This window comes from Vipera berus (assembly GCF_964194415.1).
Source record: "Vipera berus genome assembly, chromosome: 5".
In the NCBI taxonomy this organism is placed as follows: domain Eukaryota; kingdom Metazoa; phylum Chordata; class Lepidosauria; order Squamata; family Viperidae; genus Vipera; species Vipera berus.
In genome coordinates this window covers 10,177,984-10,203,113 of record NC_138207.1, presented here as the reverse complement: position 1 = coordinate 10,203,113, position 25,130 = coordinate 10,177,984, and the positions used below count along the sequence as shown (strand labels likewise).

Sequence of the window (25,130 nt, the reverse complement as noted above, 5' to 3'; positions counted from 1 at the left end):
GCTCAACTGGAGGGAAACTTTTTAATCCCTGTGAAATAGTTTGAGAGCAACTGCCCAAGCCAATTTTGTTAGCTTTATAGTCAGACATTTATAGAATTGCTTGTTTGCCTTGGGGGGGAAAACCCCCCACAAATTTGCTTTAGTAGCTACAGAGTACTTGAGATATACAGTGATTCAGATAAAAACCCACAGTAATCCAGATTCCAGGAGTTCTCAGTTTATCCTCTTTTATCAGCATGCTGCAGCTTGGTTTTTTTATAGATGGGAATGCTAGAGTGGTTTGTGACTGTATGTAAATAGATTTTGATCTGTTGCTTTGCAAACTATCAACTGGGTTCACAGAATAATTTTAATTGTAATGATCTTATTTAGTGATAAACTAAACAGGCCAGATCCTGAAGTTGAAATTCAAATACTTTGGCCAGCTAATGAGAAGGAAGGACTCACTGGAGAAGAGCCTAATGCTGGGAAAGGTTGAGGGCAAGAGAAGAAGGAGACGACAGAGAATGAGGTGGCTGGATGGAGTCACTGAAGCAGTAGGCATGAGCCTAAAGCAGGGGTCTTCAAACTTGGCCCTTTTATGACTTGTGGACTTCAACTCCCAAAATTCCTCAGCCAGCATGCCTGGCTGAAGAATTCTGGGAGTTGAAGTCCACAAGTCATAAACGGGCCGAGTTTGAAGACCCCTGGCCTAAAGGGACTCCAGAAGATGGTAGAGGACAGGAAAGCCTGGAGGAACGTCCATAGGGTCGCGATGGGCCGGACACGACTTCGCAACTAACAACAAGAAGTGGTAAACTGATTTCAATTTTATTGTAGTGTAGCATAAACCCATCTATTTGTGATTTCACAGTTTATGGTTCAAACCACAGGAACTCAGCCACTTTTTAAACCAGTAAGAAAATATAGCTAATGATTATGAACAGTTTGAACTGTAACACTCAAACAGCTTGTTTTCCCTCCAGCCTGTTTTATCTTCACCAAAAGACAAGAGGGGCTTCTGGAGGCAAGACCATTCTCTTACCAGAATCTAGAATCAATTTCCACACCCATTAGCAGTTGAAAGAGCAGATATACTAAAAATACGTATCAGTTTGAGTCAGAAGCAAATTACATATTACCTGTATTCCTATTTTCAGTTGTTACTCCTTCTATGTTTGCTTCTGAAAGAATTACAAATGGGAAGGCTCACTATTCCACCTTTTGCACAGACTGGAGACTATTTTTTTTTCTTGAAGCTGAACAGTAGAGTGAAACCTGTCACAAAAGTAATAAATTTCTTTGTCATACAGAGTAGATTAGTGGTGATGGGGGGAGTCTACCAAGCAAGATAAGACATATATTCAAGCCACCTGATAAGTGTAAAAGTGAGAGCAAAGAAGCAAAACTGGCTTCCTGTCCTGCTGCATTTGCTGCATTCCTTTAATAGGTTAATAGACAAGTGCATGTTTAGTAAACAAAGGGGTAATTTGGACTCTTAGTCAAAGTCACTGATGGATAATAAAGTGCAACTACCCACATCCGTATTTATTGCCAAATGTCACACACCAGCTTTCATTTCTTAAAACAAAGTGTTCACTGAGCAGTAGTGCATTATGACTATAATAAAATGCACTCTTGAGAAGCAATTTGTATAATCTAGGAACATAATTCAAATATTTGTTTTAAAGCCTGTAAAACTGTATTTCTTGGATAACAAAAGGCAGATTCACTGACTTGTTTGCACCTCACAGCAAGCCAACATACAATTTTTTGAGGCAAAAATGTGAATGGCTCAGGCCATGCCCACTAGGTTTCTCCTATGTCTGGGTGTGGATAACGGGTTTTGGATTGCTTGGTCTATAGTGTGCACAAGTTATCGCCTGAGGACCACAATTTGGCATTCAGTGGCACCATTTAGTGCACTTAATTTAGTACACAGAACCGGGGTTCAGGGGCAAGGAAAAATATGAAATTAAATATTAAATTAATGAATTAAATATGTAGATGCCTAATATATTTGAGGATTTCAAATTCATGGGGGGGACATACTCATAGTTTCGGGGGCAGTAAAACTTGGGCATCTTCTGTAAAGCAGCTTCCCTGAGAGTCTCTGTCAGCTAAAGAAATTTAGAGAACAATATCAACAGTTAGCTCTTCCTCTCTTTGCGAAAACTGACCCAGTTAGGAGTATTTATATAATTGGAAGCCAAGTCCTATATGTGAGTCATTTGGAAGGGAGTCATACCAAACAAGATAAGACACATATTCAAGCATCTAAAAACTTACAGAATTTAGATGTGGTTATTACTGGATTTTCTAGATAATCCTAGAATATGTAGGATGGTGTATCTTGGTTTCTGCAGCTATTATTTGGTGATTCCTAAATGTCTTGGGAAGAGCAGTGTAATAACACACAGCCTATTGTGCTATTTTAAGAATGTTTGTTTTAAATTATAAGGTGTGATCATTGGCATAGAAAAGTAGCTGCTCTTTCTGTGAGGACAACATACTGATGATTCAGTTTTAGTCATTACAGTTTACCGAAATTTCAGAGGTTGTGTATGTGTGCTTTTAAGTGTGAGTTGTCCACTCTGAACAGGCATCCTGATCTCAACATTGATGAGTGCCCATTTGAGCAGATTTTTTTTCTCCATTTTTCAAACTGGAGGCAGAACTAGAAGAGGATAACTTCCGTGTTACCTGAAGAAAGAGAAAGATTGAGAGAAAGCTGAGGTTGTTGGATCAGAAGCATTTTCATTTGACCATTGTTTGTAAGGAGATATATCACATATATTCAATTGTCTTGCTTGGTAGAACTCTCCATGTTCCATAAGGGAGTAACAAGGAGCTTTGTTGGATAGCTGGAAAGATCAAAGATTTTGCATCACCTCCATCTTTTGGGAACAGTTTCTGCCTCTATGTTTACTTTAAAATTCACACATGATATTGGCTGCATTTCTGACTTATCTTCTAGAAGTGTGACAAACTATTCTGTGATGTAGCTATTGTGTTATGGTTTTCCTGTTTTCTCCTCCAGAATGTCATGTGACATTCAACATTTCATATTGTGGTTTTTCTAAAGATACGCTCTCTGTGTATTGTTACACCAGTCTTAGTTTTCTTTCACAGGTATTTCAATGTAAAGCTGTCCTGGAGTTTAGTTTTGAAATGTCTAGTGACTTCTTAAGATTTCCCTGTTAATGTCTAGCAATCTACAGATGGCAATGTTTTTCTCAGTTGAAGATTCTAGCACTGTTTCATCATTTATGTGGAACAGATGGTGAGCTTCTGAGTATGGATGATGAACAGACCTGGCTTGGCTCCATCAATCACAGTGGCCTCTGATCCCTGGAGCTTCAGAGTAACATGTAATTGGAACATTACATCTACCAGAATCATTTGAGAATCAAGCGGTTTATATCAGCTACTTGAAACACACATTTCAAATTGTCATATGTTTGAACAAATGTGTGATGTGGGTTTAAAGGGGAATTATTTTTGTATCTGACTAGACAACCCTGTGACCCGTTGGGACCATCTTTGAAAAAAAGAAATAATACATTTTGATGTGACCAGAATGAACTTTACCTTTTAAGCCAAACACATTCTTTTTTTAATCCTGGTGCTGAACTAGATAGTTTAGTACAACAGGAATAGCAATACAGGTACTCCTCAACTTACGACCACAATTGACCCCAACATTTGTTAAGTGAGAAATTTGTTGAGTTTTGCTCCATTTTACGACTTTTCTTGCCACAGTTGTTAAGTGAATCTCTGCAGCTAATAAGTTAATAGTGTGGTTGTTAAGTGAATCTGGCTTCCCATTGACTTTGCTTGTCAGAAGGTCATAAGAAGTGATCACATGACCCTAAGACATAACAAAGATCATAAATATGAACCACTTGCCAAGCACCTGAATTTTGATCACATGATTATGGGGATGCTGCAAAGGTAACTATGAAAAATGGTCATGTCACATTTTTCCATGCTCTTAGAACAGTCACTAAGGACTGTTTCAGGACTATGCATTAGATATGCTTCATATTTTGGCTCACATAACAAGGCAAGGTATATATTTGAAAAATGAAAATATCTGGAAAATAATGTCATAAAAGCCCAGCCACCCTGTCAGCTCAGCAGTCCCAGGATAGCTAACACTGAGTGCTAGTTCTACAATGTAAGAAAAAACATTCATATTCGACCTGTGAAACAATATCATTAGTTAGGAATTTGCACCCTACATAAAATTGATTATTTACAAAATTTATTTGACAAGTTTCATCATAAAAATGCATGTCTAGTAATTTACCCAGAAACATTCTCAGTGGATTTGGCCCCATCTGGGCTTTGGGAATGTGCCCAGAAGAATGTCCTCTGTTATATCACTTATTCTGTGTAATGTGAAGCTGAAACTAAAGCTGCTATTCCACCTGGTACTAACTTTTGGACTGTAGGTAAATTTATCGAGATCATCAGTTTTCTAAAGACATTTCAAAATTTAGCACCTAAATACTGCAACTGGAAATCTACACTTTCAGCAATAATTAATTCTAGTGTTTGGGTGACTTCCAGCTGTTGATCCTGTGCTCCTTCAAAATATCATTTTGAGCTACCCAGAAACCTGGGTGTGGTGCAGTTTATTATCAAATGCATGCTTTGCATTTTATTTCAGTCAAGTTTAAAGGCAAAGTGTTTATTTAGAGCTTTGTAGAGTACAATCATCTTGTGGGTCAGAAACTTTGCATCTTAAATTTTCTCACAGGCAAACTCTTTCCGATATGGTCCAGCTCATTTTCAGAATAAACTCTGCAAGTTCAGGGGGAAAAATGATACCAGAATCATTATAACTTCTAAAAATTAAGCACTAATATACTATGTTTTCCATTGATATTCCTATCACCTTGTGATGCTCTTTACAGCTTCTAACAGTAACATCTCAACTGAATAACATTAGAATTTCAAACAGTAACCTAAGTTTAAACATTAAAATAATGTTTTTTAATGTTTTGATAATATTCTTAATAATGCCAACGCAGTCCTAGGCTGCATTCACAGAGAGATAGAATCAAGATGACATGAAGTGTTAATACCACTTTTAAAAAAAGCCTTGGTAAGACCATGCTTGGAACATTGCATCCAGAATTTTGGTCTCCAGAATATTAAAAAGATGTTGAGACTATAGAAAGAGTGCAGAGAAGAGCAACAAGGATGATTAGGGGACTGGAGGCCATATGAAGAAAGGTTGCAGGAATTGGTTATGTCTAGTTTAATGAAAAGTAAAATTTAATAAGTCCACTCAGGTTTTGGGAAACGCCACGGTAAATAAGCATGTCTTTAACTTGTTTTCTAAAAAAATCTGCAATACTAAGTCGTTGCATCATTGCATTAATCTAAAGCTAGCGTAGGTGTGACAGTTCAGTTGGGCCCCAGTTCGGAGAAGTGATGCAACGACTTTGTATTGCAGATTTTTAGAAAAGAGCTCTGCTACTGGTGCATCGAGGACCTCTTGGCACCCAACATTTCATTTTCTTGTGCTGCGTGGTAAATCAATGCAAATGGAGAGAACTCTCAGGTGCAAACCTGGCCATCTCACTGTTCCATGGCAAGGCTGGATTTTCAGTACGAGCAACCATCAGAAAATCCTCAAAGCATTCAGTGACTGGCCTAGTTCCATAAATTTCAGGAGGCAACCTTTCTTTAGTCTCCTCCTCCTCCTCTAAAGGGGAGGGGCACTCGAGCCAAAATGGTCAAGGACAGGATTCAGCCATTACCACCCTACTTCAGTCATCCGTTCATTGTCCTGCCGTTTAGGGGAAAAAACAAAAAACCCTAGATCAGGGGTCTTCAAACTTGGCCCTTTTATGACTTGTGGACTTCAACTCCCAGAATTCCTCAGCCAGGCACTGCCTGGCTGATCTTTATCTGGCCTGAGCTTTGAGGTTCTTAGGAACTGTTAACAGTCCCATGGTTAACATAATCATGAAATCTTGAGATAGTCTGTCAGGTTCCTGGAGTGTCTCCCAGGAACACTCCAAAGAGTCTTAATACTGAGGGATCTTTGGTGCTCTCTGAGCTTGGCTTTCTTACAGACATTTCATTACCCAAAGTAGGTAAGAGCATCAATGTGCTGATATACCTGGTCTGGGTAATGAAACATCTGCAAAGGAAACACCAAGTTCAGAGACCACCAAGCACCCCTCATTTCAACCCTGTGCTACAAATATTCTCCTTTATTCCTAACACTGCCAAGAAGGTTGTTGGACAGTAAAACGGATGGTACACCAACAATCCTATCTGTTCTTCTAACCCAGCACAAAGAAGAGGTTCACACATGTAAATTTAAAAATGAAAATAATTTCTTACCAGTTTCCTGCCAAGAAAAATATAATTCGTGTAGATGACTACATTCCCCATCCCAGTTTCAGCAGGGCTCAGTGATCCACCGTAACGCTATAAAGCACGGGTGTCAAAGTTGCCACATCACGTGATACAACATATCGCAACTCTTTTTACATTGCCAGCAATGGGGTGGGCACGGCTTTAGTATGATGAAACCGGCCGGCAGTTCAACGCCCCTGCTATAAAGCAAGGGTCTCCAAATTTGGCAACTTAAACACTTGTGGACTTCAACTCCCAGAATTCCTCAGCCAGCTATACTGGGTGGGGAATTCTGGGAGTTGAAGTCCACAAGTCTTAAAAGTTGCCACGCTTGGAGACTCCGGCTATAAAGCATACCTAGTGGGATCTGGGACTGTCCATTTCTTCTGCCCACGATTCAGTTGTTATAAGCCAACCCATGTTCTTAAGACCTGGCTGAAGACCTGGCTCTTTGAGCCTGAAGACCTGGCTCTTTGAGCTCTCGGGCCCAGGCTGAGGAGAAATTTTAATTGGGGTTTTAAGTATACAGGGTCAATTTAATATTTTTTAATTTGGTTTTTTAACTTTTGTATGGTGGATTTTTTAATTTCCTGTAAACCGCCCTGAGTCCTCAGGGAATAGGGCGGTATATAAATGTAACTAAATAAAATAAAATAAAATTAATGAGATCATTGATGTAAGGCATTCAGCACCAGCATCGAGTACTGAGTGGACAAACTGGTAAAACTACCTGGGGCTGTGCCAGAATAATGAGGTAACCCAGTTCTTAAGAGCTGCCCCAGATCCTGTATCTTCTGTTTCTGGAACATGTGTACAAACCTCCCATTTATCCTGACACATTTTAATCCTTTCTTAAGAATCTTGAATCCTTTTTTTTCAGGGTCAAGAGAGATGGCCTTGCCCACCCATTAGGACACCCCTTCATAGGCTACCCAGGGGTAGGCAACCTCGGCTCTTTTATGACTCATGGACTTCAACTCCCAGAATTCCTGAGTCAGCTGACTCAGGAATTCTGGGAGTTGAAGTCCATGAGTCATAAAAGAGCCGAGGTTGCCTACCCCTGGGCTACCCCATTGCCACCCCATCTACCTTTGCAGACCAGATAGAATCAAGAAGGTCTACTTGGCTGATGAATCTCTGCTGCACTTCATGTTTTCTCCAAAGCAGGTGAAAGCCCGTTCTGGCTGGTTTGTTAGGGCTGCAATCTGATGAGTCCAGAGGAAAACACAAATGAGATTATGTGTAAAGCATGTCACAACATTTCAGTTGCTGTAACAAAGCAACATTTCACTCCCCCCCCCCCAAAATGCACACGTACGAGAAAAGGTAAGTTAGTTTTTTCTGTAACATGGAGAAGTGAGCTTTTATTTCCAATAGTTTCTTTTTACAGTCTTCATTATATTTACAAATACATTTCTTTATGAACGCTAAGAGCCTCTCTAAAACAAAATTGGGAATTAGTGAGTTCAAAAGTGCTGAGGAGATTATCTCATTTAGCATTATCCTTTTTTATTAGCTGCACCTGCAGGTAAAAATCAGTTTTGTTAAATATCTTGCTGCTTGATTTTTAATGGCACGATGGTAATAGTGAGACTGCAAGTCTGAGTAATACTTTGTGAGACTAACAGGTTAGTACAGTTAACAAGTCTGGAGCTCTAGTAAAAAGGGCTTTTTTCAACATTTGAAAAGGACCCAGCATCTCGTCCATATCTTTGGTTAATAATCTGTTTAGTACTTTCGGCCCTTATATGTGCTTTTGAATTTATACCTCTGATTAACTTTCTTTCTGTAGCTGTGCCTTTTAAATTACTTGTATAAGTCCTTTGAGGGCCAGCAAATATCAGTGACTCAAATTGATTTGACAAAGCATTTGGGGAAATATAAGGTCAATTTTGTCTTTTTTCCACTGAAATTGTTTTTGAGAGCTGCCATTTAAAAAAAAAATAAAGAGCATTTATGACTGAAAGGAGATGGGTTGACATATAAACGTAGCCTAGCTGTTTATTAAATTTTCTTCTCCCCATCCAGTGCTTTCTTTCACTTAATTCCTAGTTCATTTGACAGAAAGATCTCCTTGCGTGAAAACAAAAGAATGAGATCATGTTTTTGTGCTGAAAGTGAGGAAGACAAATGAAGATCCCTTTCCTCATGTCCTTGAAGCTGAAATATGAAGCCCAGCAGATTTTAGGCAGAACTGCACTTGTAAGAGTAAGCGTCTTACTGCAGTCTGCAGTCTGTCTCCTCTCTCTTACTTAGAAGCTTTAAAAACTTTTTAAAAGAAAGCTGTTTCTCAGATAAGAAAAAAAATCTCTTTTAATGACTAGATTATAGGAAATCTAATTGTGGCATCTGATTATAGCAGTCATTTTTTTTGCTACCAGCACATTTTCCAAACCTCCCTATAATGTTATGAACTAGTTACAAAGTTCAGAAGGGGGAAAGACGATAATTATACTCTACTTTTCTATGGCCAGATGCCAATTAGAATAATAGTTGCTTTCTTTATTAGAGTAATCCAGTTTATGTCAACTGACATCCGCATAGCTTACTTGTATTACATCTGTAAGTAGACTTGTTTCTGTTTACTAGAAATTCTCTTGTTAGCCATGCTGAACCAGCTCCCAGACTGGTTTAGTGATTTCCAGAACTAATTCTTCTGAAGCAGAACTGGAACTTATACATATTTTGTTACATTCAGTCTAAGTGAGGTCTAAGTGGAATAATAGCACCTGTGTAACATTGTAATTGACTATTTTCATGCATTGCAAACTTCTCATTAGCTAAGCGTATTTAAGATTTTTTTTAAAAAAAATAATGAAACCACCCTGTGGTTTAGTGCAGTGTGAGAATTGAACCAATAAAGATAACAGCATACATCTTCCAATTAAGGTAATGCTAATTTTGTTATCCTATTTGTCTGATGGGCCAAGAATGTTTGAATCTCTGGGAGTCTAGATTGGGAAAAAATAATTTCAGTTTTTTGCACTACAGGAGTCTTTGCGCTTGTTGATTAATTGATGAATTATGTGCCATCCTAGCAACCATACAGATAGATTTTCTCTAGAATAATCTACAAGTAGTCCTTGACTTACAGCCATTCATTTAGCAACTGTTAGAATTTACAACAGCGCTGGAAAGAAATGATTTATGAACTGTCCTCACGTTTACAACCATTGCAGCACCACCACCACCACCCCATGGTCACATGATCAAAATTCAGATGCTTGGCAATGGGCATGTATTTACAACAGTTGCCTGTCTTGGGGTCATGTGACCATTTGTGATCTTCCCACCCACCTTCTGACAAGCAAAGACAATGGGGAAAGCCAGATTCCTTTAACAATCACATGATTTGCTTAATAATTGCAATGATTTGCTCAACGTGGCAAAAGGTCATAACATTAGGTGTGACTCACTTAACCACCTTGCTTAGCCCCAAAATTCTGGTCCTAATTGTGGCTGTAAGTTGAGGACTATCTGTATCCCTAACCTGTTGTTTTTTTTTAAATCTCCCAACAGTGCACTGATTGCCACTCTAAGGTGAATCCATCCACCTTGCTGCTGGTTGTCGTCTTCTCTTTTCTTCCACCTTTCCCAGCATTAGAGCCTTTTCCAAAGAGTTGGGTCTTTGCATAATGTGTCTAAAATAGGATAATAGGAGCCATTCCTGCTTTGTTACATAATCAATTTATTCATTACTGAGTTACAAAAAGTTTAAAGAAGTTATTACAGTCTGTGTTGTTCAGCACTGGATCCTAAATATTCTGCATCTAACTTTTATTAAATATAATGACACTTTAACTTGTTTCATTCACCCTGCAACACAGCAGCAGCTCCTAAACCTAGTAGAGTGCCAGATGAGCTTGTAAATAATTTGTAACTAATGTGTTAATTTAGATTCCAGCACTTAGGGGAACGTTGGAGTCGATGGCATCAGTGCAGACATCTACTTTTATCAATGCCTGTGTGTTCTTGGCTTTTACCCAGTTGGAGAAATCTACTCTAATTGTAATTTGGATGTCATTGGATCAGATTATACAGAAGACAGTGAATGCTTAACACTCCAGAAAGTATGATCACATTGGGGAAATATGCAGGGTTTGGAAAGAGGAGAATTTGATCCTTCACTTTCACTTGGAATACTGCATCCAGTTTTGGTCACCACGATGTAAAAAAGATGTCAAGACTCTAAAAAGGGTACAGAGAAGAGCAACAAAGATGATTAGGGGGCTGGAGGCTAAAACATATAGGGAACGGTTGCTGGAATTGGGTATGTGTAGTTTAATGAAGAGAAGGGTGAGGGGTGACATGATAGCAGTGTTCCAATATCTCAGGGGTTGCCCCAAAGAAGAGGGAGTCAAGCTGTTCTCCAAAGCACCTGAAAGCAGGACAAGAAGCAACGGATGGAAACTAACCAAGGAGAGAAGCAACCTAGAACTAAGGAGAAACTTCCTGACAGTTAGAACAATTAACCAGTGGAACAACCTGCCTCCAGAGGTGGTGAATGCTCCAACACTGGAGGTTTTTAAGAAGAGACTGGACAGCCATTTGCCTGAAATGGTATAGGGTTTCCTGCCTGAGCAGGGGGTTGGACTAGATGACCTCCAAGGTCCCTTCCAACTTTATTATTATTATTATTATTATTATTATTATTATTATTATTATTATTATTATTATTATTATTATTATTATTATTATTATTATTATTATTATTATTATTATTATTTCAGCTAGACTTTCACTGCTGTTTCCAACCTCTGGAGCAAAAAGCAGCTTTAGTATTACTGCCTATAAATCCTTACCTTAGATATTATTCTTAGCTTTGTGCAGCAGCAGACTTGTGGGGGGGGGGTTTGCTGGTGGCAGTCCATCCACTGATTCTCTTGGTAAACAAGTACATTTGCTGGAAAGGTGCTTCATTGGTGCTCTTTAGGGCTAACACTATGACTGTGACAATCAAGAGTTATGGATTGGAAAAGCCCTGTAAAATCACAGGGACATAACTTTGAGTTTTTATATGAGTTATGTCGCGCAAGGCTGCACAAGTAGCGAGCTCTTGGTCAGATGAGTGATGTTCTTTTGATATTTGGCTCAACGTTATAAGAAAGTTGGAAATCGTGAGATCTTGAAGCATAGGATAAAGTGAAAAGAGTATATACCGGTAACTTTATTTTTGTGGCTGTTTGACGTGTGTTTCTCTGCCAAATCCCAATTCTTCCATTGGAGAACTTGAGGAATGGGAGAACTTGGATTGCAGTCAGCATCTTTAAGTTTGGGTTGTTAACCAAATAGAAAGCTTAAGTGCTGGGCTAGAATGAATCTGGGGCCTTGTAAAGTGGAATGCTGATTTGTGTTTGAGTGTTGCCTTTGGGGCACCGGAAGTTGCTGTGGTTTTATGTTTTCTTCATTATTTGGGGAGCAACTCAGGGTATGATAGGAAGAGGGAGCCATAGAAGTTTTACTTTATAAATAAATCAACCCTGATTATAAAGTACAGTAGCGATTTATCTTAATGCTACCCACCGTCCCTCTTTGTCACTCTGCAATCGCTACAATTGTTGTTGTTTTTTTGTTTTTTTTAGGAAAGTTTATAAGAGCTGTTCGATGTAAAGAACCATTATTGGACTTCACCTTGGCCCTTAAATTGTCACTAGATGACATTTTCCCATTTTATTTGTTTTTTGTAGATTCAGATGGGGCCGAGAGCTTGGGAAATACCAAGTGAGATATTTACAATCACGTTGGTTACCCTGTCCATGTTGTTGTTGGGGGGAGGGGTGTCCTAGCAATAGAAGATCCAGAGCCAGTTGGTCAGAGTTTCTTCTTTTCCGTGCACTGTAAGGGGAAAGAATAGCTTGGTCTTTATGTACACTGCATGTACAAAAGCAAGCAAGAGGAAGAGAGATCATCTTTTTGGACAGTTTTCTCCTACCTCCTTTCTTACACTGTCAGATACTAAAAGCTGTTTTGAAAAACACACACCGGAAATTCTGTGATGTTAGCGGCTTGGTGGTATTTTCTCAGATTTGAGCAAGAGATCTGAAAGTCCTGTTTTTAGTTCCTTTTACGTACTCCGTATTAGACATCTTGTCACTCCAGCTGCAAGTTTCAATTTTATATACGTGTATTTTCCTTCTTCCGTTTAGCTTCACTTTTATCACATACCACCGGCACCATTTCCCATGGCTCCCATAAGCTTTGAGGGGAAAGCAGCAGTTTTGTTTCGAGAGAAGTTGTTTGCCAGGGGGCTAGTTTCACCTAATAACAACAATATACCTTGTCTTCCACCAAGCACTTCCACCAAGTGTCCCCTGCTATTAAGTGCCAAGGGGTTTCATTGCAAGGCTCTCCTCATCCCAGATATGGATAACCTCAAATGCGAGTGTTCCCGTGAGATAAGCCGTGAGGGAAAAAGGAGCGTAGCTACACATTGGAAAATACCGATTGGAGTAACTCTGCCCGGCAGAAACGGCCGCCCCATTCCAAGGCTACATTCAGCTCACCCCTCCATATCAGAATAGTTACGAAGATCTGGCTCTACCAGGAAACCTGCGGGAGAAGCACTTAATCCACCCCTCCCCACCAGCCTGCAGACTGACCAGCAGAGATTCCCCCACACACACAGACTCCCACAAATGATATTTCAGCTAGCCAGTTGTCCACACCAAGCCGTTTGACTGGCATAACAGCCTCCACAGCTGGCTAAATTGAGTGACACACTGACCTTTTCAAAGGCATGCTGATGCCAGGTTAGCACACCTTACTCCGCTCAGGCCTTCAGCCTAGAAAAGGGGAATCGACCCAGAGAGTATGTGACGAGCAGAAGAAGAAGAGGCGTGGCGGCATAGATGAGGAAGCGGGATGTGACATCTGGGCAGCTGCTACAGGTTATCTATAGGGCTGCTATCCAACTGCCAGGACCAGGACCAGAGAAAGCGGTTAAGCTTGCTTGATCTCTCTCTGCCTGGAGCTCAGCTTGAGCGCTCAGCAGCAACATTTCTTTGAACAGACCTTGAGACCTAGCCGGGAACCTGGCAGCGGGTTTGCCATGCGACTGACTGTATTTACAAAAAGTGAAGCCACGCTAAGGCAGCATATCCAGTGAGTGCAAGAATGTTTGGATGGAGACGAGGACTATACGTCATTTCAAGAACAGTAAGGATTGCTCTCCAAAGACTTTGCTTCTAAGCCAACTCATAAGTACCGGGAGGAAAGAGTTAACCGTGCTCAGCCAAGGCAACAGCTTTACACTGGGGAATGTGTGAGGATATAATAGAGTGATGTGTAAAGTTTTCATCCAAGCTATGGTGTAGTCCAGGGGTGTCAAACTCAATTTCATTGCGGTTGCCCTCAGGGGGCTGGGTGGATATGGCCAGGGGGCATGGCCTACTGGGTGGGTGTGGCTAGAGTGCGTATGGCCTACTGGGTGGGCGTGGCCAGCTCTACATCGTTCGCATCAAGGGTGCCTATGGGGGCCTGGGCAGGAGTGGGACAGATCTGAGGGTCTCTGGCAGAAGGAGGGTCTCTGGGCCAGGGCCAAGGCAGTGGGGGCCGTTCCCTCACTGTTTCCAGGATGGGTTCGCGGGCCGCATGAAACCACTTTGCGGGCCGGATCTGGCCCCCGGGCCTTGTGTTTGACATGTCTGGTGTAGTCTGTAGTTGTTTACAAAATCCCAACTTTACAAATATTTACTGGGTTTTTTAGTTTGCCACCAGTCACAGTTTTAGAGCAGATGTAAGGCTGAGGTTCTGCGTTGCAGATGTTGGACCGTCTACGGTGAAGTTGGACTCCAGAGACCATTTGGATTTTTAGCTGTTAACACCAGTTTTCCTAAAGAGGCTCCTTGACTCAGTTACTGCACTTGCAATGCAGTCTTAAGATACAGCGGCTCTCGGAGATTTTAACTTGCCTTCATGTGGCATAGACTCTGGGGTGGCTCAGGTGTAGGTGTTTCTGGCCACCACTTGGTTGACCCAAGTTATTGAAACCCCAATGGGTTGTCACGCCCTGATTTTTCTCTCAGGCCACTTGCAATGTGATACGAAGTGGAGGACATTAACCTCAGTCCGAGTCATAAAATGCTATGGTTGCTTTTCAGTATGCTGTTGTTGCCTCTACTTTCCCTTGCAAGGATGTAGCCTCAGTTTGATCAGTCCACCTCAGTGCTCCCAGTGGGTTTCAGAGGGAGCCTTTGTTTTCCTGAAAATCTAGTAGCAATTTGACTAATGGCAAAATTTCCAACTGAATCGATGGCCCTGCTAGGTGATCTATCTATCTATCTATCTATCTATCTATCTATCTATCTATCTATCTATCTATCTATCTATCTATCTATCTATCTATCTATCTATCTACCTATCTATCTATCTCTATCTATCTATCTATATATATCTACATCTATATATCTATATCTATCTATCTATCTATATATCTATATCTATCTATCTATCTATATCTATCTATATATCTACATCTATATCTATCTATCTATCTATATCTATCTATATATCTACATCTATATCTATATCTATCTATCTATCTATCTATCTATCTATCTATCTATCTATCTAGAGAGAGAGAGAGAGAGAGAGAGAGAGAGAGAGAGAAAGCGCCAGTTTGGTCTAGTGGTTAAGGCACCAGGCTAGAAAATGAGAGAACATGAGTTCAAGTCCCGCCTTAGCCATGAAAGCCAGCTGGGTGACTTTGGGCAAGTTACTCTCTCAGCTCAACCCACCTCACAGGGTTGTTGTTATGGGGAAAATAGGAGAAGGAGGGTGTGTTGGATATGTTCACCACCTTAGGTTATTTCTAAAAATAATAAAGGCAAGATACAAATAAATATTTCTTTTTCTTTCTTTTTAGGTATTGTATTTGTTTTTCATCTGTGTTTCACCAAGAATATGTATTCTGAATAAGGAGACGCTATTTCTCAGAATTATTGTGAGAATATCAAGATGTATTATAAATATTGAGATACACCTATCAATAATATAATGTTCTTCGGTTTTTTCCCCAGGGTTTTGACCCACCACATCAGAGTGATAATCGGACTATTTATATTGCAAATCGTTTTCCCCAGCATGGCCATTATGTTCCTCAGAAGTTTGCGGAAAACAGAATAATCTCCTCTAAGGTATGGGAAATTTTAACATCTATACGTATGCTTTGTAGAGTGCCATAGTTAAAGATAATTTTTAGTTAGGTACATCAGATTTTTAAAAAAAAAACAACTCTCAGATTTGTATCTGAATAGGATTAGGGCAGGGGTCCCCAGTCCGCAGACTGGTATTGGGCTGCAGCCACTTAAGAAGCGGGCTGTGCAGCTGGAGGTGCACTGAAAGCGGTCTGGGCAGGGGCGGGAGAGTGGCAGGGCAGAGGCCCTCTTGCTCAGTGCAAGGTCCTCCCGACGGGCGCACGTGCAACTGGTTTGCAATATCTGAGCTCCACATCCTTCGTCCTGTCTTTCCTCCTGCTTCTTCTGCCTCCTCTTCCTGGCCCTATTCCCTCTTCCTCCTGCGTTACTTTTTCCTTCCCTCCCTCCCCCCTTCCCCTCATGATTTTCTCACTGCTTCCTCAGCATGCTGGGTCTTTGGTTTGTTTTGCTGGAAGGCTGAATTTAGGGTGGTCTCTTTTCCTTCCCACTTTCTTAGAAGTAGAAAGTCACTGGTCTAATCTAATACAATAACAGAAATAAAGTGCATTATTTATTTGTTTGTTTGTTTGTTTAGAAAATTTACAATAAGTGTAATGAATCATCCTGAAACCTACCCCCACCCCCGCCCCGCCCCAGTCCATGGAAAAATGGTCTTCCATGAAACCAGTCTCTGGTGCCAAAAAGGTTGGGGACCTCTGGATTAGGGCATTTTATGAGCCATACTATCAAACTAGCCCATTTACATATCATTGCAGAATTTGTTTTTGTGATGCATCTTATTTCAACATCTTGCTTAACTAAAAAAAGTTCTAAAAACTGTAACAGGTGAGTATATTTTGGCCTTTATAAACAACTTGCACAAAAACAATGTGATTCCAATTTTCAGTTCTAGCTACGGTTTGAATCAGTGTTACACTCTCCAAATGTTTTACGTAGTCCAAATGTGATCATCGCTTATCAATAATTCATAGGTTTGTGCGGTGATTTTTATTTTTGATTAGAAACAAAGTCAAATTAAGCAAATGACTTAACTATGGGTTAATTATATTCAGGTTCTCAACTTTATGACCACAATTAGGATTGGAATTTTGGTCACTAAGTGATGTGGTTATTAAGGGAGTCATCACATGAAGGACCCAATTTTATAAACATTTTTACCAAAATTGTACTAGTTGAATCACACAGTTGTTAAGTGAATCTGTCTTCTCCAATTGACTTTGCTTGTTGGACATTGACTGGGAATGTCACAAATTGCAATCACGTTGACCACAAGATGCTACAACTGTCAAAAGATGGCCCAGTTGCTAAGCACTCAGATTGCAATCATGTGACTACGGGATGGTTCAACAGTTATAATTGTGATGACAAGTCCTCAGGCACTTTTCTAAGGCTGTCATAACTTCAAATCGTCATTAAACCGACCTTCGTTCATTTCGCCGGGACCTAAAAACCTGGCTCTTTGAGCTATCTGGTCTGGACTGAGGGGTTTAATGTTTTTAAATTGTGATTTAATTTTTGCGGCTAGACTTAATTTAATTTTATTTTAATTTTATATTGGATTGTTTTTAAATTTTGCCTTGTAAACCACCCTGAGTCCTTTGGGAATAGGGCGGTATATAAACCAAATAAATAAATAAACAAATAAACAAATAAACAAATAAACAAATAAGTTAAATGACCACTTGCCCACTGAGGATTACCTGTAGGTGTTTGTGTTAACCCTAACCCTGTTAATATAGGGGTTTATTTATTTACATTTTTTAAACACCACCAATTCCACAAAGACACTTAGCTGTTTATAAACTTGAAAACAAAAATGTTAAAAGAATTAAAATTACTAATGCAAGTTCACAAATTAATCTCAATAAAGCGCAGACCACTAATTTTTGCTAGCGTTTTCCCCTGTGGAGGTAGCGAACGCCAGCATTTTGAAAGGCATTTGCTGTCGGGTTGTTTTTTTTTTCCCAGATAGAGGCCTGTTTCACTGAGGGATTTCCAGTAGCCAGCATTCTTACAATTGTTCTCCTTGGTGGGGCAAGGACAAGGGTAGGCAACCTTGGCTCTTTTATGACTTGTGGACTTCAACTCCCAGAATTCTATGCTGGCTCAGGAATTCTGGGAGTTGAAGTCCACGAGTCATAAAAGAGCCAAGGTTGCCTACCCCTGGGCAAGGAGAAGGCTCAGGGCAAGCTGGGTGTAGTGGGAGGCCCAGGCAGGCATTCTCTCTAGCCCACCACACCTGGGAGGGCAGGGTTCTCCCTCTTCAGTGCTCCGCTTCATGACTGCAAATGGGAGAGCCGTGATTGCAGCCATTGATAGAAGTGGTTGCGTGGCATCTCGCTTAACAACCACTTGGTTCAATCAATATTCCACACCTAGTTGTGCTTGTGGTGGAGGCAGTTGCAGTGCATTTATGGTAAGCCTCTTCATAGACCATTCACTTGACAGTTACTCTATTCGTTTAACGACTATTTAAAGTTACAATGGCACTGGGGGGAAAAAGTGGCTTACGACCACTTATGACCATTGCAGCACCCCTATAGTCATGCGATCAAACTTGGGATGCTTTGTGACCAGCATGGGTTTACAATGGTTGCAGCATTCTGGGGTTCTGGGATTGTCTTCTGCAACCTTCCTAGGGAGTGTCTGACAAACAAAGTCAATGGGGGAAGCCAGGTTCCCACAATGACTGCATGATTCACTTAACTATAACAATTTACTTAACCATGGCAGAAATGGTAAAATGGGGCATGACTCTTAACAACTGCCTTGCTTAGCAATTTTGGGCTCAATTGTGGCTGTAAGTTGAGGATAACCTATATTCTAATCAAAATGAAGCCTAGATGATTAGAAAACCCAATATCGGATGTCGGTTTATTCATTTTCTTTGTGAATTTCAGTATTTTGTTGCAAATTTAACACATAAAGGTAAACATGGAACTTAGTTGGCTGATATGAATGTTCTAAGAGAGGGCTTGTTAACATTTGTGGAATTTTGAATGCAGAATATACAATTCTTAAAAAATGATTAAAGCTGAAATGAATTACTTCAGCAGTTTTTAAATGTTACTTTTTTTCCTCTCTCTCTCTCTTGCAGTATACTGTGTGGAATTTTGTGCCCAAAAATTTATTTGAGCAGTTTAGAAGAATAGCCAATTTTTATTTTCTTATAATATTTTTGGTTCAGGTAAGTTGGATAATTTAACATTACTTAAACATCTGCAATTGAAATGAGGGATTTGGAAAAAAAAATCATGTTGAATATAACCAAGCATAAAGCTTAGTTTATTGACTTTTGCAACAATTAGCGGCTTACTCTCAGAGATTGAATTCATTTATATCTAGTGACGTGTTGCACTGCCATTATCTGGATGTTTGTCCATATTTTTCTGTGGTTTCATAAGACATTAGCTGATCTGCTTCGTAAGGTTTATTCCTAGTGAGTAACATGTTTTCTTCACTCTAAAAGGGGGATGTTAAAATGTTGATGCAGTTTAGTTATTATATATAATATATTTTGAAACCTGGTTATCAGTAAATTGGCATTTCACCTGATTGACTAGCCTCTCTTAATCCTCTCTACATGTGAATACAAATTGAGGAAAAATGGGGATAAAACATTAGTTGGCTTCAGTTTTCCAAAACAAATGCATGGTGATATGAATTAGTAATATTGTCAAAATCATTAGCTAGAGTCACAAGTAAAGACCTTTCCTAATTTGATATTTAATCTCTGAAAGTGAATTCCTGGAGGAATTTAGGCATTAAAGCTATTTTTCTATTTAAAACCGGTTAGATGGGTGGTCATTTACCTCCTTCATCCTACCTGGAACCTGGTCAGTACTATAATCAGAAATTTAGCTATCATTTGGGGCTTGTGCTGTTGAGATTATATTGATTTTTGCTGTCAGGTCCATCATATGATTTAGCAGATATTTAAAATGTTGTAATTGCATTTTTAAAAAAATCTATGTGCCTTGATGGCACATAATCAATCAATAACATTGTAACAGCAGGTGGGACATATAGGGTTGACTTATGGACGCGGTGGCTCAAGGGACGCAGTGGCTCAGTGGGTTAAGACGCTGAGCTTGTCGATCAGATGGTCGGCAGTTTGGCGGGTTGAATCCCGAGTGCCGTGTAGCAGAGTGAGCGCCTGTTTCTCGTCCCAGCTTCTGCCAACCTAGCAGTTCGAAAGCATGTAAAAATGCAAGTAGAAAAATAGGGACCACTACGGTGGGAAGGTAACAGCGTTCCGTGCGCCTTTGGCGTCTAGTCATGCCGGCCACATGACCACGGAGACGTCCTCGGACAAGCGCTGGCTCTTCGGCTTTGAAACGGAGATGAGCACCGGCCCCTAGAGTCAGAGACGACTAGCACGCATGTGCGGGGGAACCTTTACCTTTACCTTTTACATGGACTTGATTGTTGTCCAAAGCTAACAGGATGGAAGAAAAAACAGGCTCTCAAAAAAAATCCCCCTACAAATATGAAATTATGCTATTCAGGGGAATATCTGTCTTCATTCTCTCTGCATGTGACAAGATTGCAGTTCTCAACTCTTTTTAAATGTGATGCAAAACCTTGTAAGGAATGAACTGAACAATGTATTCCTCAGATGTGTTTTGTGTATCCTGTATATACTCTATTTCACAAGCCGCTGTAGTGTTAGATTCCATTTATGTCTTATCTTACATTTTATATCTTTTGCAAATGCTGACTCAGACCTAAGTTGCAATGAATTCCAGGTTGTGGCTGTTTCAATAAAACTGTTAAAAAATCATCTGACTCCCACCTACTGCATGTAAACCATGCTTCCCCCCCTTTTCATTATTCAGTGTTCCCATATGACGATGTAATCAGAAAATAGTTGTTAACTCGTTTTTGCCAAGTTTCTCTTCTCAACTTGTACTTACGCTTTCACAAGTTGTGCTAAAGCTTCTTTTGTCTAAAAACGTTAATAGAAAGGATTCTAAATTTAGCAGAAAAAAGTTCTATGGGTTAAGTTTTGTTTCAATGTTAACCATTAAGTACTAAGCTCAATCAGTAAGGCTAGTATGTGTTTTAATTTGGGTTATTTTTTACATCCAGCTTCTTCAGTATTTTGGCTGGTCTATATTTGAACTAAGGGACGCGGTGGCTCAGTGGGTTAGGACGCTGAGCTTGTCGATCAGAAGGTCGGCAGTTTGGCGGGTCGAATCCCGAGTGCCGCGTAACAGACTGAGCGCCTGTTACTCGTCCCAGCTTCTGCCAACCTAGCAGTTCGAAAGCACGTAAAAATGCAAGTAGAAAAATAGGGACCACTCCAGTGGGAAGGTAACAGCGTTCCGTGCGCCTTTGGCGTCTAGTCATGCCGGCCACATGACCACGGAGACATCCTCGGACAAGCGCTGGCTCTTCGGCTTTGAAACGGAGATGAGCACCGGCCCCTAGAGTCGGAAATGACTAGCACGCGTGTGCGGGGGAACCTTTACCTATATTTGAACTGTTCATATTTATGCTGTGAAATAAATTCAGAAAAGCCATTTAATTTGGAACATTTGTTTTGTGAGCAAGAGAACCATCAATAGTGATAGGATAGTAATACTAGGCATTTAGTCATGAAATGGTTTACAATTTCTGTATTTCACTTATACCTCTCTTTTCCTTCAATGAAATCAGAGTGAAATTACTTGTATTGTTTTTAGACGAGAAACATTTTTCAAATTTTAAGAAACAAAGAACAATCTACTATTAGCTATGTGGCCATCATAGCCAACATTTCATAAACGACCCTTCAACAGATAATGAATAGATGACCTTATTCAAAAATGAAGATCTGTTGCCCTTTAACACCTTTGATGCCAACACAATTTGCTACGCTTTCTGTATTGATTCCTCTTTCTGTTGACAAATAGCATTTCTTTACTGTGTCACCAGTATACATATCCTCTGGATTAGTTCATAAAGTAAACAGCATTGATTGATTATGTGTGCCATTAGATCAATGTCATTTCTTAGCAATGTGGATAAATGTTCTCCATGACAAAACTATCCCTAACCTGGTCTTTTAGGTCTTCCAACAGAGTGCCTGTTGCCACGTAACTGAGACCATTCACTTTGTTATTTCTGTTCCTCTCTTTCCTTTTACCTTTTCCAGCATTGTAGTCTTCTTCAGTGAGCTAGATCTTTCACAAAATGTGTCCTCAGTATGATCATTTGAACCTGATCAGTTGTGTCTTGAGTGAGAACTCTGGGTTGATTTATTTCCATGGTGGCGAACCTATGGCACACGTGCCACAGGTGGCACGCACAGCCCTCTCTGTGGGCACGTGCACCGTCGCCCCAGTCCTAGGCCTTCAGCTGGGTTTTATAAAACCTTATGGCTTTAGGCCTCGGCCGCCGTGTGCAAAAAAAAAAAAAAAGTTCAATCAATCAATTTCAACTTGCAGGGGAAAAAAAGATCTCACAAAGTTGGAATTGATTGATTGAACTTTTTAATTCCCACCCAGTCTGCCATTACCACCGCAGCCACGCCCACCCAATGGGCCACGCCCACCCGGCACCTGACAATACATAAGTGGGTTTTGGGTTGCAGTTTGGGCACTCGGTCTCTCAACGGTTCGCCATCACTGATTTATTTGTTTCTTTGTTTATTTGTTACCTATTTATTTCTTTGGCCATACGTGGTACTCTCAAAGGATTTTTTCCCCCAACATCAGTGTTCAAACTTTCACTTCCATAGAAATTCACAGGAAATGCCATTGCCTATGTACAGTTCTTATCATAGTTCTGCCACATCTCAACATCTGGATACCTTTTCATGGTTGTTCTACTGAGTGCTAGTCTTCCTACCATAGAAGGCATCCTGGTTTAAATAAGTGAATGAATGAACACAAACCTTTATATTTGCAAGTACCCATCCATGGAGCAATTGTGGATCCTTATTTCCAAAAAGCAAATTGGAAGATTGTTCAAGAGGAATGAAGTACTAGTGGAGTGGGACTTCAGTGACACCTATCAGTGATGTTTATTACTTTGCTGGTACGGTGCTTAGGCATAAGCATATTTCATGATTTAAAAAAAACCATTACTAGGAGGAATAGCTACCATATCTATAGAAAGACTATTCTGTTTAGTATGTCGTTCCAGGGTCTTCTTGAAGTGCATAACTGAGGACAGAAATCGATTATTCTTGTTAATCACCAGTAGACTTTAAAAAGTAGAAATAGCAGGAACGTTGAGAAAAATCGACTAGCAGGCTCAAATTCTTGACTTTAAAGAAAGCTAAAGCTGTAGTCAGATGTTGGTAGCTGTAGTCAGATGTTGGGAGCTTGAAAAGGTGGCTTCCTATTTGATAGGTAGGATTTCATGGCAGGAGATCCTGATGAGAAAAGACGCTTAGGATAGAGGGAAGCTCATACAAAGGGAAATGGCAAAAGCACAGCCATGAACATTTCCATTGAGGAAATACAAATGGAAATCAGAAAATGCCAGTATAGCTGTACGTGAAGGTAAATGACTACCTGAAAACAAACAGTGAATACATCAAGATCTGGGAAGAGGATCAGGCCATAAGAGAAGTGATATCTGGAAATAGTAGAGATTATTTCAGAAACAGTGAAGTCAGAATGAACTGAAGTTGACAAAACGCGGTAAGAGCGACAAGGCCACCTTCAGATGAAAAAGGAAAAGCAGTGAAACAACCAAATGATACAGGTCATTAAAAAGGACAGAGCCACTCAACTCTTATTTTACATATCTGTCTTCTCCAAAAGTGGGTGCATACCTAATTTTTTAACATTATGTAACTTTATTTATTTATTTATTTAATCTTGCATTTATTTGGTTAACGAAAGCATCTTAATTTTTTGCAGAAAATTACGGTTTTGGCTTTATAGCATGCATGGTCAATTATCGTTGTAGGAAGTAAATCTCTTAGATGGATATTAGCTTAATTCTCTCTAATTATATTTACTTGTTTTTTCTTGAATTCATGCTGTGTTCCCCACAGGAAGGGGCTTTACATTTGGCAGCAGACAAATAACAGAAAGAGAGTGGCGTGAGGTTTTTTTCCTTCTATTGCCTCAGCTAACACAGCACCACAATATAATGCATACATCCCCTTCAAAATCCCTATCCCGTTTATACTGAGAAGGAAAAGCTCATTACTTCTGAGCTTTCAAAGGTCCCTCCAGACCTGGTTATATGAAAGAGGTCTGTGTTTTGTCACAGTGTCCACAATCTTCTTCCATTTCTACGTTGAGTGGGATACTGTGTTCACACTGCGTGTTTAACCAAGATCTTGCAGCTGAACTTCCACGTGCTACCCTGCAACAATTCTTAGCACAGTCTGTATTTTTAATTATTAACAACACATTGGTGTGATTGCCCGCAAGCGTCTTTTAATCTGGCAAGTATAGAAGGGAAATTTTGCCAAGTTCATTTTCAGTTTTCAGGCATTTTAAAATCAGTGAGAATCTGGCTGCTTTCCAAATGCCATTAAAATACTTTGTAAGTAGTCCTTGACTTATGACTGGTCTCTTAGCAACCATTGAAGTTATAATGGACCCCCAAAAAGGTACTTATGACTAGTGGCTACACACACACACACAGGTCATGTGATTGCATTTTGGGTGCTTGGCAACCAGCCCCCAATTAGGATGGTTTGCAGTGTCATGTGATCGTGATTTGTATGTATTGCCAGATATCAGTATTTAATTCTAATTTCCAGCTGAAATGGGTTCATTTAATGACTGTTACAAAAACAGTCATGTGGTGACCCCACCTAATGAGCAGCATGACTTACAGTCATAATTCCAGGCTCAGGTATGGCCGTAAGTTGAGGACTCCCTCTGTGTAATCAGCAACAGGCCTTTGTACATCAAAAGACAGCCAATTCACATTACCTCACAAGGATCTCCCAGCAAGAAGCAGCAGCATGAGTATCGAAAATAAAAAAGTGGTTAATGCTGTATTCTGTTACGCCATAGAATATAAATAACATCAAAAGTATCCACTAGCATTAGGCTGGATTTGGTAATTTTTGGAAGCTGCAAACCATTTCAAAGAGTAATAAAATATTGTGGTATATTGAGTGTGCAGTGTTATAGTAGCAACCACAAACCACTATTTACAGTTTTCTAAATATGAGGTACAAATGTAAACATAGACTTTCCAAAATTTGACTCATGCATATTATTTCTGTCTGTTTTCCAGCTTATGATAGATACTCCTACTAGTCCAATTACTAGTGGATTGCCATTGTTTTTTGTTATAACTGTGACGGCCATAAAGCAGGTAAGAAAATGCGCCCTTTTTTTGGTAAGTTGCTTAGCACAGAACATACACATTATGTTCAATACAGAACTGCAATTATCAGTGGGCCATCAGTGTTCACCTACAATGTGCTAATGTGTTTAGCAATATCAGCACATGGTGTATTTCTTCAGAAGCCAAGCCAGTACTGCAAGGCATGGTTCCAAAACACTAAATATGCAATCTGAAATATTGGACAAAAAAAGGAGAATGTGTTTTTAGTGGGATCTTTTTGTACACAATAATGTTTTATGTGACCGTTCTGCATTTTAAACATGAATATTTATACATTAATGAGGGAAGAATCATATAGATCCT

The 25,130-nt window shown here is 39.9% G+C and overlaps 1 protein-coding gene across 2 annotated transcripts in view; it reads left to right on the top strand.

Annotated features, from left to right (window-relative positions):
• ATP11B (ATPase phospholipid transporting 11B (putative)) overlaps window positions 1-25,130 on the top strand; it is a 99,790-nt gene that overhangs the window by 10,518 nt on the left and 64,142 nt on the right. For both annotated transcript variants that reach the window (XM_081329005.1, XM_081329004.1), the window contains exons 2-4: window positions 15,378-15,494; window positions 18,613-18,702; window positions 24,714-24,794. In XM_081329005.1, the coding sequence (XP_081185131.1) occupies window positions 15,378-15,494; window positions 18,613-18,702; window positions 24,714-24,794 (288 nt within the window). The remainder of the gene's footprint in view (window positions 1-15,377; window positions 15,495-18,612; window positions 18,703-24,713; window positions 24,795-25,130) is intronic.